Consider the following 13,323-nt stretch of genomic DNA (forward strand, 5'->3'; position numbering starts at 1 on the left):
ACAAAAGTATAATCATGTATAGAAACATTTCACGGTATGTTTTCTATAAATAAATTTTGATCTAAACGAAAAAACCCAATTATAATAGATTGAACAAATATTACATCCAGCCATGTATTAAAATAAATTTAAATTTAATTATGAAATGATTTTGAAATCTCGAAATAATTTAGCAAACTTTAAATATTGAGCTCTGGGCCCAAAACAAACTTACAACGACTATTCCATAGTCGACGCGAAATTCTCATTCTTCCCTTGTATTTTCTGTTAAATATAAAATCGAACCCAAATAATAAAATCAATCTCCATTGTTTCCTATGGCTCGACAATTCATCACCAATCTATCATCAAAGCTTTCTTCTAGTGTCACTACCAAATGGTTGTCTCAATCTCGATGTTTCGGCACGGCTCCGGCAGTGTTCGTTGATAAAAACACACGTGTCATTTGTCAGGGGATCACCGGTAAAAATGGCACGTTTCATTCTCAACAAGCCATCGACTACGGCACTAACATGGTATGTACATCTATGCATGCATTGCATAATGTCTACATTTGTTTAGGGTTGTTTTAGCGCGAGAACACGTGAAATTCACTCTGCATAATGTCAATATATATTTTATGTGATTGCGAGTTAATATAGCCGAGTTATAGGGATGATGAGCTACATTTGTGTACAAATCCTTGACTCTTTATTTACATTGGATTATGTATGATGCGGAATGGGTTTATTTGTCATGATTTTATTTGAGTGTTGTGATAAATTTTTCTTATTAGAATCAAAGCAATATTTAATAATATCTCGGCAGGTTAGTAGGTTATTATTGTAGGATAATATATGATCGGGTTAGGGCCTTCGTCTAATCTTCCTTTAATACCTTAAAATGCTTTCTTTACTTAACAACTATAACTATATTGGGACTAATCTACAAATATTAAAAAAATCTCAAAAGGGGAATAGCAGAGTGAGGTTTTCAGGATTTTAACAAAGTTCAGAATGCGCGTTCTTTGGCGTTTGCTTTCTTGGACTAGCCAAAAAACATGAATTATTAGAATAAGGTATATTTTATTATGTGTATGGTTACTTCTTCAAAAACTTGCTGGAATTAGGGTGATATCTTGTTTCAGATCGGCATTTGTTATCAAGGTTTACAAAAATTGCTGCAGGGTCTTTCTCTGGGCACAGTTTGCAGATAGGCAATGCCAGTTTGGCACTTTTATCTAGATGTGTACTTGATTGCTCGTCCTGATAGTTGGTTTTCGCGTTTGTCTAATCTGTGTCATTTGTATCACCTAATACTTTCCACAGTCTAACTGATACATTCTTAATATTAATATTCATTCTATTTCCTACAATTGAAGAATTAATGAGTTCACTTGAGAAATTCTTATTTCTACTGTTTGTGCACAAATAGGTTGGTGGCGTTACACCTAAAAAGGGTGGGACTAAGCACTTGGGGCTTCCTGTTTTCAACTCAGTTGCAGATGCCAAAGCTGAGGCCAAGGCTAATGCATCGGTTATATATGTACCTCCACCTTTTGCTGCTAAAGCTATTATGGAAGCACTGGAGGCAGAACTAGATTTGATCGTGTGCATCACAGAAGGAATACCTCAGCAGGACATGGTAGTCTGCACTCCTTTATCTGTTAGATACCAGATTTAGAATCGATATAAAACACCATAGAAATTGAAGTGAACATAATCAATCTGATGTTGGTAGAACCGTGTAATCATTTACATTACCGGGGTTCTCAAGTGACAACTGCCTTCCGTGCCCTATTTTTTTCTACTCTTTTGCAAGTTCAGTACTAGCTATGCACTCATTAAAAAGCTATTCAGCCAATATAGATTACGAATGTCATTCATATATAAGATGTGTTTGTTAACATTCATGTTGCTTTCCCAACATAATATGTATTAATTTATCACTTTTAGGACATATTATACAGGATAAGAAATTAATATCTGTTATTTTGTTTAATCAGGCTTCAGTAGCCATGAGAAAGGTTGTGTGTGCAACTAAATTTCGTGTGATGCCAATATTGCTGCTATTACTGTTCGTGTTTTATATATCTGATGACCCTAATTATGACTTGAATGTGTTTGTAACAAGTCAGAAGGACCCAATAAAGTCAATTGTATGCATTATATAGAATCTAATGATATTACGGATATTGTTGAAAATATTGGACCTGGGCTGGGCTGGCTGTTGGCTATCATCTGGATATTGTGACTGATGGTAGAAAGCGACACTTTTTTTACTTACTAGGGAATGTGGCAAGCTTGCTGAATCTACTTTTGTGTATTCTTTCATCAGCTAGGTTTTTCTTACATTTTGATTTCATCTGTTAGGATACGAGTGGTGGTTGCAATTTTATCTCAAGGATTATCCTTTATCTTTAAAGCGAAAGGCTAATTCCCTGTACATTTTATGTTGGTTTTCATTCTGAGCACAGTATAATAGATAATTCTAATCTGCAGGTTCGAGTGAAGGCTGCTCTCTTACAGCAATCAAAAACCCGGTTGATTGGTCCGAACTGCCCTGGTATCATTAAGCCTGGAGAGTGCAAGATCGGGATTATGCCAGGGTACATTCACAAACCAGGAAGGATAGGAATTGTCTCTCGATCTGGCACCTTGACCTATGAAGCGGTGAGTTATAAATATAAGGGTCTCATATACGATAGTAAGGTAACCTTATGCTGCCTATGATGATTGTAGAAGTTGTATTCTGCTATTCTGTGGTTTACTTGTTGGAGATCCTTCATTGCTGGTGTATCATTTGGAATGATTGTATAGCGTAGTGTAAAATTTTTGGCTGGCCTAGATTGATAAAAGAAGAAACTGTTTGGCCACATTTTTATTGGCAGTCGTGTTCTATTAAGAATTATCAGTTACAATTGTTTATTTCAAACATAAACACTTTCATTAGGGCTGTTAAAGAACCGAGTTTTTGAATAAAAGATGAAGTTTGATTTTATGCATAAGCATTTAAATATGTATGAAATGCATGTTAGTTGTATTGCTGATTGAATTTGGCACTGAGTCTAAGTGACGGCATATTAGTGCTGTCATCCAAATTTTTGAAGAATCTGGCCTTGTATGTTTGATTTGCATTTACATGCATAACTCTTTAAATTATTTAGGGAATAAGGCTACCTAGGAATGATTCTACGATTTTAAAACTGGTCGCTTATGAGCTGTTCTTCTTTCTCTTTTACCATATTCAAGTTCAACTGCCAAGGATATTCATGTTATGTATTTGATAGGTTTTCCAAACAACTGCGGTTGGCCTAGGGCAATCAACCTGTGTAGGTATTGGTGGGGATCCTTTTAATGGGACAAATTTTGTGGACTGCATGAAGAAGTTTTTAGCTGATCCCCAGACGGAAGGTAAACTTCAATGCACTATAAGTTAATTCAAGTTGGCTTCTTTTCAGTATATATTAGTACTGAAATGCCGCAATAGCCTATTGACTGGATTCTTTGAACTCTTCTGTCAAGACTCAGTCACTCGTTTGCTTTTATTTGGCTGCAAAACAAAAGGGTATGTTGATTCATTTTAGATGTTGAACTTTGGAAGAATAGTTACCGGCCAATCTCCCCCCCCCCCTCTCCCCACTCCCTTTCTCTCACTCACTCTCTCTCACACACACACACGTAACCACACCATATTTGGATATCTCCTTCCGGTGCAATTAGTTGTGAACTTCACAATTGACCTTCATAGCTTATCCATAATTTCTATCTAGATGTGTGTACTTTTTAAGTTTTCTTGTTGTTGGCTACTATGTAGTGTACGTCCTGTTTTACAGGAGAGTCTCTTGTTTTGTTTAATGGTTACACATTAGAGTTACTCTTCTGAAGAATGACACAATTATAACATTATGATATTAAATGAGACGAAACCATTTACTTATATTATAATTAAGTTGAAGTTCTCTCTTTCTTGGAACAAAAGCTGACTACAGATAAAAAATTTATTTTGGAAACAAAGGAGGGGGTAGTTCTCACTCCATGGTTCTGAACCTCTTGCAAGTAAGCTGCAAGAACCTGAGTGGTCTTGCTCTTTTCTTAAGTGTGGATTTGCTATTATGTCAGTGTTATGAGGATAGAGTATCCTTTGTCATAATAGCGACAGTTTTGGTCCCTTAAATCTTGATTTACCAGCCCATTCACAAATCAGGTATCGTTCTTATTGGAGAAATAGGTGGTACAGCAGAAGAGGAGGCTGCAGCCCTTATAAAGGTGAAAACTAATCTGATTCATATACCTCCTTCCGATTCAAAGTAAACATCTCTAGTTTTTTTAAATACAATTAGTACTGATGATCTGTTCTACATAGTAGATAGAGGTAGTGAGTGATTACATGCATATCATAAAAGATGGACTTCTTTGTTGAAGTTCATAACACGAATCAGTCTCATTCATTTGACTAGTCTGTGATATAGATGTTGGAATAGCCTAGGCTGGTTGCTATTGTAAAATGATTCTTAAACAGTATCTAATTACTATTTACTACAAGTGAAACAGGAAAGTGGGACTGAAAAGCCTATAGTTGGATTCATTGCTGGACTCACTGCTCCACCAGGAAGACGTATGGGTCATGCAGGAGGTATAGCTTTGTAATTTCTTCTGAATTGTGATTCAATTTAACTTTGTCTTTCTGTTGATGCCAATTCTATTATAGCCCCTCTGGTTGTATTAAAACCCCTCGCCTGATTCGAGTAAAACCCTTACAGCAACAAAATCAAGGAGCAAAACAAATAAATCGATGTTTACATCATTCTTTTTACTCACTTTAAAGTACAGTAACCACCTTAACCATATACTAATAATACTCAAACAACATGTTCTTTTAAATGTACTATGAGGAATACGGTAATATTGGGGAAAAACATAATCATAGGCCATAAAATTAAGTGTCATGCCATGTCTAAGGAATTTTAGTACTGAATCAATGGCTTTAAACTTGGTCTTTAGTCTTGATTTTATATCTGATGAGGCAGCCAGTGATGTGTACACTGTCTGAAATCAACTATATGATCCCTTAAATTGTCAATGGAGAATATGGGAACCTGAATGGGAATCAGTTAAGCGGTTAATGGGAATGCATCATCCATTCTAATCATATAATTGGAAATACATTAAGATGTAATTCTGTCCATTAAACTATGAACTGAATGCCCCCTCTATCTGCAGTTTTAGGTAGCCTGACTTTGCTTGAAGCTATAATGATGAGTCTAACCAAAATACGCGGCTGAGAGACGTTGTTTAATGTTTGTGTACAAACCGTGGCTTAGATTTTAAGGATCTTTATCAGTGACCTTGTTTAGTTACCTGACACCACCTTTCCTGTTATACCTCACAGCCATAGTATCAGGCGGAAAGGGAACTGCACAAGACAAAATCAAGACCCTCAAGGAAGCTGGAGTAACAGTGGTCGAGTCACCAGCAAAAATAGGGACAGCCATGCTCGACGTCTTCAAAAAACGAGGTCTTGTTTAGGTGTGGAAGGAGTCTTCTATGCCATTTTCTAGTAGCCAGATGATTTTGAACAATTTTATATATAAATTATCTCGTGGTAGTTATAGTTCCTGAGCTTGAAATAAAGATGTAAAGATCATAAATTATATTAAGCTCGAGGATACAACAATTAATAAATTTCATTTTGTCCTCTATATATTAGTAAAACTTCATATTTTCTTTAATCAACAAATACGAATATACAGGTTGAATATATCTGTAGTTTACGATTCTTTTGAAAATAATCATGGACAATTTTGTTTCCCCCCTTCTGGTTACATTGCTACTGCCTACTGTACCTTTAAAATTCAAAAACTTTGGTGGATTGCGTGCTTTTCATATCTAACAAATTCAGTTTTATAGGACTGATAGATGCATCAAATTGTTAAAGGCCAATAGTTGTTTATCACAAATCAATGGGCTTTCAACGCTCATGGTGATTCATCATATGTATATCGATAACTCCAGATTACCCGGGTCTTCTCCTTCTTCTACCCGGACTCGACCTTCATTTGAGCAGAAATGACAATGTTTGCGATATAGCTGTGTGATGGGCTCGTGCAAAACAGAATCGGAGGGGGTGACGTCCCCGCGGCACCTCCTGCGTTAGAGTAAGATAGGGTGTCGGAGAATAAAGAGTAAAATAGAAATTAAACAGATAATTGTGTGTGTATAGGTGTGTAGGTAGTAAAGATTCGGTAACCCTAATACAACTTTTGATCATCCTTTTATAGGCTTCTCATTAGGGTTTAGGGGTTTTTACCTTAAATCTAGACCGTCGGTGCATTTTGGATTGAGAACCGCGTGGACGACTGTGACGGGCCAACGTGTCCCCGGATCCGGACCGTTGGAAAGTTCCATATCTGGGCCACCTGGACGGCGAGGATGTTGCCACGTGCCTGGACATCCTTCATTCCTTTGTTAGTTGGGTCCTGGGCTCCTCGTACTGGGCTCAAACTAATATGAGCTATCATTGGTCTCCCGCTCCCTTATGCGGGTTCCCAGGATGGGGGAGTAAATTTGTTTTCCTTGAACTACTTAAATTTTTTTTGTTGGGGTTTTTCTTTGATTTGTTACCCCCTAACTCCGGGGTCTTATGAATATGAGATTCCGGGGTTGACTTGGTTAGTCTTCTTTTATTTTTGTCAAAGGTGAGGTTTCTTGACCTACTTAGAAAAAGAAAAATTTGGGGTTTTTCATTGATTTGTTGCCCCCTAACTCCGGGGTCTTATGAATATGAGATTCCGGGGTTGACTTGGTTAGTCTTTTGATTTGAAGTCAAATTTCCTGGGTAAGGATAGATGGATAAGGACGGGTCGTCCTTGATTTGACCGGACTCTGAAAAGTAACGGCGGAAAATCCGGGGTGTCAGGAATCTGTTGAAATTCCAATAGGTTTCACAGATGCATATAAATATATATGTATATATACATTTGCGTGTAATAAACGTTTCTTTTCCCCCTCTTTTTTCTGAAAAGACGTGCATTTGCAATAATTACCGTGACAGGGGGATAATAACTGTTGTGCAGTAATTTTTTCTAGACGAATGGGAAGCGGCCACGTGGCCACGTTGTCTTTTTACCCCAAAAACTATTCGCCTTTCCCCCTTTCTCTCCTTCCCCAATAAATGCTTGCACACTTTTAATCTTTTTTCTTTTACGCGAACACGAGGTCGAGAGCAAACACAGAGAATTTATCGAAGATTCTTGAAGCTTTTTTGTTTGAAGCCTCTACTTTTCCCCTGCTTCTTGTAAGTTTCTTCACTCTCTCTTAATTTTATCGTATTCTTCGCGATGCATGCCTTGGATTTGTCCGAGTTTGCGTCGATACTCTTTAGTTTTTTCTTCGAGCTTTGTAACTGATTTGTTGTTTTTTGGACTTGAGTTTTTATGATTGCGAGGTTGTGTATAGTTTTTGCATAAATTTTGTGTCTGATTTGCGTAACAAACAGTGATTTTGTTCGATTTGTATGCGGAAAAAATGGGTTTTTGGTTGTGTAAAGTTGTGTTGACTCCAGGGTCTGTTCTTGGTTTGTGATTTTGATTATAAGCGTATGTATAGTGTATAAATCTTATTTTTGATCTTTGATTTTCATAAAACATGTTTCTGAATCGGTCTTATTTTTGTGTTTTGGGTTCGGACTCGGCATTGACCCCGGGTTATGTGTGTGTGTAGTATATGCAACATAAGAGATTTAAGCAAAACAACAAACCTTAGATACGTTACCCGGATATTCCTGATTGTTTAGGTGTATTATTGTCCAGCCTTTCCTCTTCTTCCTCCAATAGTGAATCTATAGAAATGCCTCGTCGTGTAGAGAGACCAGTTCAGGTGTTAACCGAGACCTTAGTTCTGGGGCCCGAGGGTATTTAATTAAATGATGATGGATCCTGGGAGGACGTAGATCACTATTTCGTACAATGTAGGAGAGAACCTAGACCCTTGGGTTTTTACTATCGCGACTTGTCCAAGGCCTATGGGGGTCCGGAGGGATTGGATGGGAGAGAGCCCTATGATGAGGCAGCCATGGATAGACAATATTTTAATGCCCCGGGAACTAGGTATGAGTGTGGCCCTATTCACAAGAAAATTTGAGAGAGGTATACTGACGCCGAGGTTGATAGCGCTATGAGCGGGTGTATCATAGACCGACCGAGGGTTATGTTGGGATACCACTAGAGCATCTCAGGGGTATGCGTCTAGGATTGCATCAATTTACTAAGTCCCTTTGCCGTGATGTATATGGGATTCCCTTCACTCAGCTGGCTCTGAACTATGTGAAGTGGATCAGTTGGTTCCTTTCCTGTTGCCACGCCAAAGATTACCTCCCCACCTTCAGATTATTCCACCATCTTTTTAAAATCAAAAAATCCACCAGTAGACCCATATATGAGCTTTTGTTCCGGATACAAGATTGTGGGTACCTGTCTGACAAGATGGTACTCCCGGTAAGCATGTTGAACTCCCTTAAGGGTTGGCACCGAGAGTTTATTTTTGTCTGGGGTGGGGATCTGGAGTTCATGTCGCTTCATAAGTTTGACTTAAAAATAGATAAATTTCCGGTACAGAGGCTCGGATAAGGCGCTCTCACGATGGTGTATGCCTTCTGTGGGGCACTCTGGGGGCAGTGGACCTGGGACACCTTTAACAATAATGTAAACATGCATGTAGCGGACTGTAAGTCACTATTTTTTATCATTTTCGTTGCTTGTTTTGCTTTAATCTGATGCTTTTATCCGGGCTTAATGTTTGATTTGGTTTAATTTCAGGTATTTCGAAGTTGATCCCATATCCCAGCAATATGTCTGCACAACTAAAGGATTTGGCTGCCCGTTGTAGGAGGATTGGGGGCCTCAACAGCTTGGATGCCGGCAAGAAAAAGGTGGGTAAGGGGGAAGCTGGCGATGGTGGGTCCGGTACTGGACATGTTGTTGTCACTCGCCCGGGGAGGACGACTATTCAGATCAACGAACCCCGGGTAGAGAAGTAGATAGTGAAGGAGAAGGAGAAAGTTCCAAGAAAAAGGAAGAACATTGCTATGGAGACTTGGAAGGAGGATGCGGAAGGATCCGGGAGCCGGGCTTCTAAAAAGGTTATCGCGGAGATGGCTCCGGACACTCCGGAGACTCTCAAGCGTTGTTATCTAGCTTTACCCCGGAGACATGCCGAAGGGAGTTATTTGAAAACTATGCTACGATTGCCAAGAGGAGGCAATACCGGAGGGAGCCTCTTGAATATTTCCTGGTTGGGATGCAGGAGGATGTTACTGCTTTAAGTACTTTCTTCTACTTGTTTTTTTTTGTATTGGCGTCTTCCAGTTATAACAAGTATTTCTTCACAGGCTAATTCTCGGATTGCTGGTTTGGTGGCCATTGTTCGGACTCTTAAGGCCAAGGCGGATGTCGGGGAGGTCTCAAAGACCGAGGCTGAAAATTTGGTCTGGGAGCTGAAGGCTTTGAAAGAAGCCAATGCTAAGGAGAACGAGGCTCATAATAAGATCTTGGATGATATTCGGGCCAAGCAGGACCGGGCCGAAGCTGTAGTCAGGGAGATGAGAGAGGAGAACAGAAAGTTGAAGGAGACATTGGCTGCCAGGCCGACTCCATATGAAGTTTTAGCTAGTTCTAGGGAACTCCCGCCTAATTCGAGGAGCTGAACGAGAAGGCGTTGGAAGAGATCCAGATTTGTTGGAGGGTTGCCTCCCGGTACCTTGATGATTGCCCCGGAGGGACCATCGACAACTTCTTGGAGAAGTATATCGAAGAGGAGACCCGACTCGAGAATGAAGCAAATGACATCTTGGTAGCTAATTCTAGGACTGGACCATCTGCTTCTGCTCTTCCTCTCCCCGAGTAGCCCTTAGCACAGCAGCCCCCGCTTTCTCAAGAAGATACGGAACAGCCTCTTTCCCCTCCCTCCGAGCCGGTACCTGAAGAATGAAACTATTTGGCCCTTGTGGCTTGTAATTTTAATTTGAAATTTTAAGCAATTCCTGAACTAAGCCTTCTGGCTTCTTTAAATCTTCCGTATTTTGGATTTGCTCGGGGTTGGTTTCCCCCAGATTACTTTATTCTGTTTTGTTTATGTGCATTTGTCTTGTTGTCTTTTGTTTTGGTTAAAACTTTAGACCTTAGAAAATTCTTGTAACACAAAGGTTGTGTTTTCTCTTCCCGGGGTAGGAGTAAGGTCTGGACATGGAAATTTTCCTAAGTACACGTGGGTTGTGACTTTTCGACCCCGGGTAGGGGTAAAATTTTAAATTTTAGAAAATTTTCTAAGTACACATGGGTTGTGACTTTTAGACCCCGGATAGGGGTAAAATTTCAAATTTTAGGTATTTCTGTAAGTACACATGGGTTGCGAAATCAGCATGGAAGATGAGTTTATCCACCTTGACCAAGACATCTGTTAGTCCCTAACAATGTAACAAGAATTACAGAAGGGGGGGGGGGTTGAATGAAATTCTTGAAACTTTTTCTGAATTATAAAATTTTCTAACTTAAGATATATATGACAATATTTTGATTTGCAAAGTGTGAAATAACAAGTTAAATATGAATCAAAACACAAAGTGATAAAAACACATGTCTTTAAAATTTTCTGGTGGATTAGAATGTATCCACCAGATATATATATATATATATATATATATATATATATATATATATATATATATCAAGAGAACTCTGTAAAGCTTGAATAGCTGACAGCTGCTTACAAATAAGAATAACTAAACTTACAGAGAAATGCTAAGGATACAGCTTACAAATGTTTCTCTGAGAAAATACTTGCTTAGTCTTATATGTTGTTCTAATTTCTACTATTGGTTTATATATCACCAAGATTATACAGTAATAAGAGAAGATAATAAAAACAAAACCTATCAAGTCTAATACAATGCTACTTCATTACTCTATTCCAGTATCTTTGAATATCTTCATAATAACATGGAAATGACAATGCTTCTTTGTTCTCAAAAACCCAGTTGAATAGGCATCCACATTTATTTTGCATACACTCGACGCATGTGACTGTGTTGTCACTGTCAACAGATGTTTGAATTGATTATCCGTCGGGTACATGATCATCCGTCGGGTTGCCTTGTTGATCATCCGTCGGGTAGCTTTGTTGATCATCCATCGGGTATCTATTTGGCACTTGACTTCATTTTATTTATGCAGAATTACAAGACATCATCTATGTACAATTAATCAACCTATTCTGCATATCTAATTAAAGTAAACATGACTTATATGCTACTACAGAATCTATACAAAGGTGTTTGCAGAAATGTGCTACATGACTTATTATTACATAAGCTACTCACTCGATGGATGTCAAATCATCATCCGTCGGGATTGTATTTAGTCATCCATCGGGACTATATTTGCTTATCCGTCGAGTGCTACAAAATATACTAAGTTGAATCTACTAAGGTATTTTGTTAATGAAGTCATCAAGTTCACAACATATTCCCAACAATCTCCCCCAATTTATGTCTACTAGAATTGTAGTCATAAATTAAGAGAGACTTGATGATAACAAAACACCCTAAAAATACAAATTTAAATGGAAGTAGATAAAACTGTAAAGTGCTTCAATTAAAAAAATGCACAAAGATTTGCTCACAGTCATTTTCAAGGAGCTCCTCTAGCCTGAGCAGATTAATCTATTTTCTTGAAGATCTGGATCTCTTTCCAAGCTTTCTGTTGTTTTCTTCTATCTGATTTTGGAGCTGTTTATGGAATTCCAGTTCATCAGATTCTGAGAGATTTAACATTTTTTGCATTTCTAAAAGAGTCTCATTTCTAGAGATGCTCAATTGATCTTCTAATCTGAAGAATCTTTTAACTCCTTTATCATCCATGAATTCCATCATCCAGTAGGGCCTCAGATGCACTATACTTCCTGTATAAGGAATAGTTAGAGTCTTTGGGAGTGCATCTTTGGCTCTAATACTCCTCAGTTCTTCAATCTTCTTTATAACAAGTCTTCTAGCTGTCACATTGAATCCAAAGTTCTTCTTGAAGGATGAATAAACCTTTATCAGCACAGATTGGCTTTCTTGAAGGATCCTGTGAAGTGGCCCCTATATCTCTTTTCCTCCCTTGTACTTGAATACTAACCTTTCAGGTAGATTCCTGTAAGCATCAATCCTTCTAACTTCTTCCAGTTCATCTAGATAGAGGTTTAAATCTGAGAATTCCTTGATGTCACAGATGTACATGATGTCTCCCTTGTTGACTTTGGTTTGAGCTTTGGTTAGGGACTTGGATCTGAGAGTTGATGGCTTCACTTTCTTGACTGCTCTTGTCTTTGTCTTCTTTGGCTTCATGAAGTGAGGTAGATTGAGTTCAGGTATTGGTAGACTATCCCAGTCTATTGGCTCATCCTTTGGAATGATAGGTTCACTATGAAAATTCTTTGATGGATCTATATTGAATTCTTCATGTGCCACATAGGGCATGGATGTTTGAGTTGTTGTAGAAATAGACTCTTTGGAAAAGTATCCTTCCATCTCCTCATCACTGAAATCCAATTTTCTCTTGATTCTTTGCTTGTACCTTGGCTTCTTTGTCTGTGGAGGTTCATTTTGCATTACTTGATCTTGAGATTCAACAATTTCATATGGTTGTGCAGAAATTTGTTGTGTGGGTTTCACAGCTTGTAACTTGGCCAAGATAGCAGCTTGCTCCTTCTTTTGTTTGACCATTTTAGCATCTAGAGCAACTTGCTTCTTTTCTTGCTTCAATCTTGCCTTTTCTTCTCTCTTTGCTTCAGCAAATTGAGGGTGTCCAGCCACCACACAAATTTCCTTACCATTCCTGAAAATTTTAGCAATTCTTCCTTTCAATGCTGAATCAGCTGGATCCTTGTAGAATGCTATAGACCTGGCCAACAGCTTCTTTTCATCAGGCTTTGGTATCTCAAACACTGGGTCCAAGGGGTTCTTTAGTGAAGATTTTGGATAGTTCACCCTTGGCTTCAAAATTAGCTTAGCCTTTGGAGATTTGATGCAGGATGGATGTCCTCTTTCCAGATTATTCATGCTCATTTCATTCACAGAGATTTTCCTGACTTGAGAGTGATAAATATCCTCATCAATTTTCTCCCAGTTGATTGGGCTCAACTTCTTCTTCTCAGCTGCTCTCAATGTGGTTGCTGCTTCATTAATCAGATCAATGATTTCCTTAGTTTGTGGCTTAGTGAAAGCAATTGTGGGCACAATTACTTTGCTAACTTGAATGTTAAGCTGCTTCTCCCCCTCACTTGAGCCTTTCTCCCCCTTTTTGTTATC

At 38.5% G+C, this 13,323-nt stretch overlaps 1 protein-coding gene across 1 annotated transcript; it reads left to right on the forward strand.

Annotated features, from left to right (window-relative positions):
* The first annotated feature begins 248 nt into the window (after positions 1-248).
* Positions 249-5,676, forward strand: LOC141678573 (succinate--CoA ligase [ADP-forming] subunit alpha-1, mitochondrial-like). Its single transcript, XM_074484917.1, has 7 exons — positions 249-515; positions 1,414-1,623; positions 2,481-2,651; positions 3,269-3,392; positions 4,186-4,247; positions 4,533-4,614; positions 5,371-5,676. Exons 1-7 carry the CDS (start codon positions 318-320, stop codon positions 5,505-5,507), a joined length of 984 nt encoding a protein of 327 aa, XP_074341018.1. The 5' UTR covers positions 249-317; the 3' UTR covers positions 5,508-5,676.
* Positions 5,677-13,323: the final 7,647 nt, after the last annotated feature.

This window comes from Apium graveolens, chromosome 8, assembly GCF_009905375.1.
Source record: "Apium graveolens cultivar Ventura chromosome 8, ASM990537v1, whole genome shotgun sequence".
Lineage (NCBI taxonomy): Eukaryota > Viridiplantae > Streptophyta > Magnoliopsida > Apiales > Apiaceae > Apium > Apium graveolens.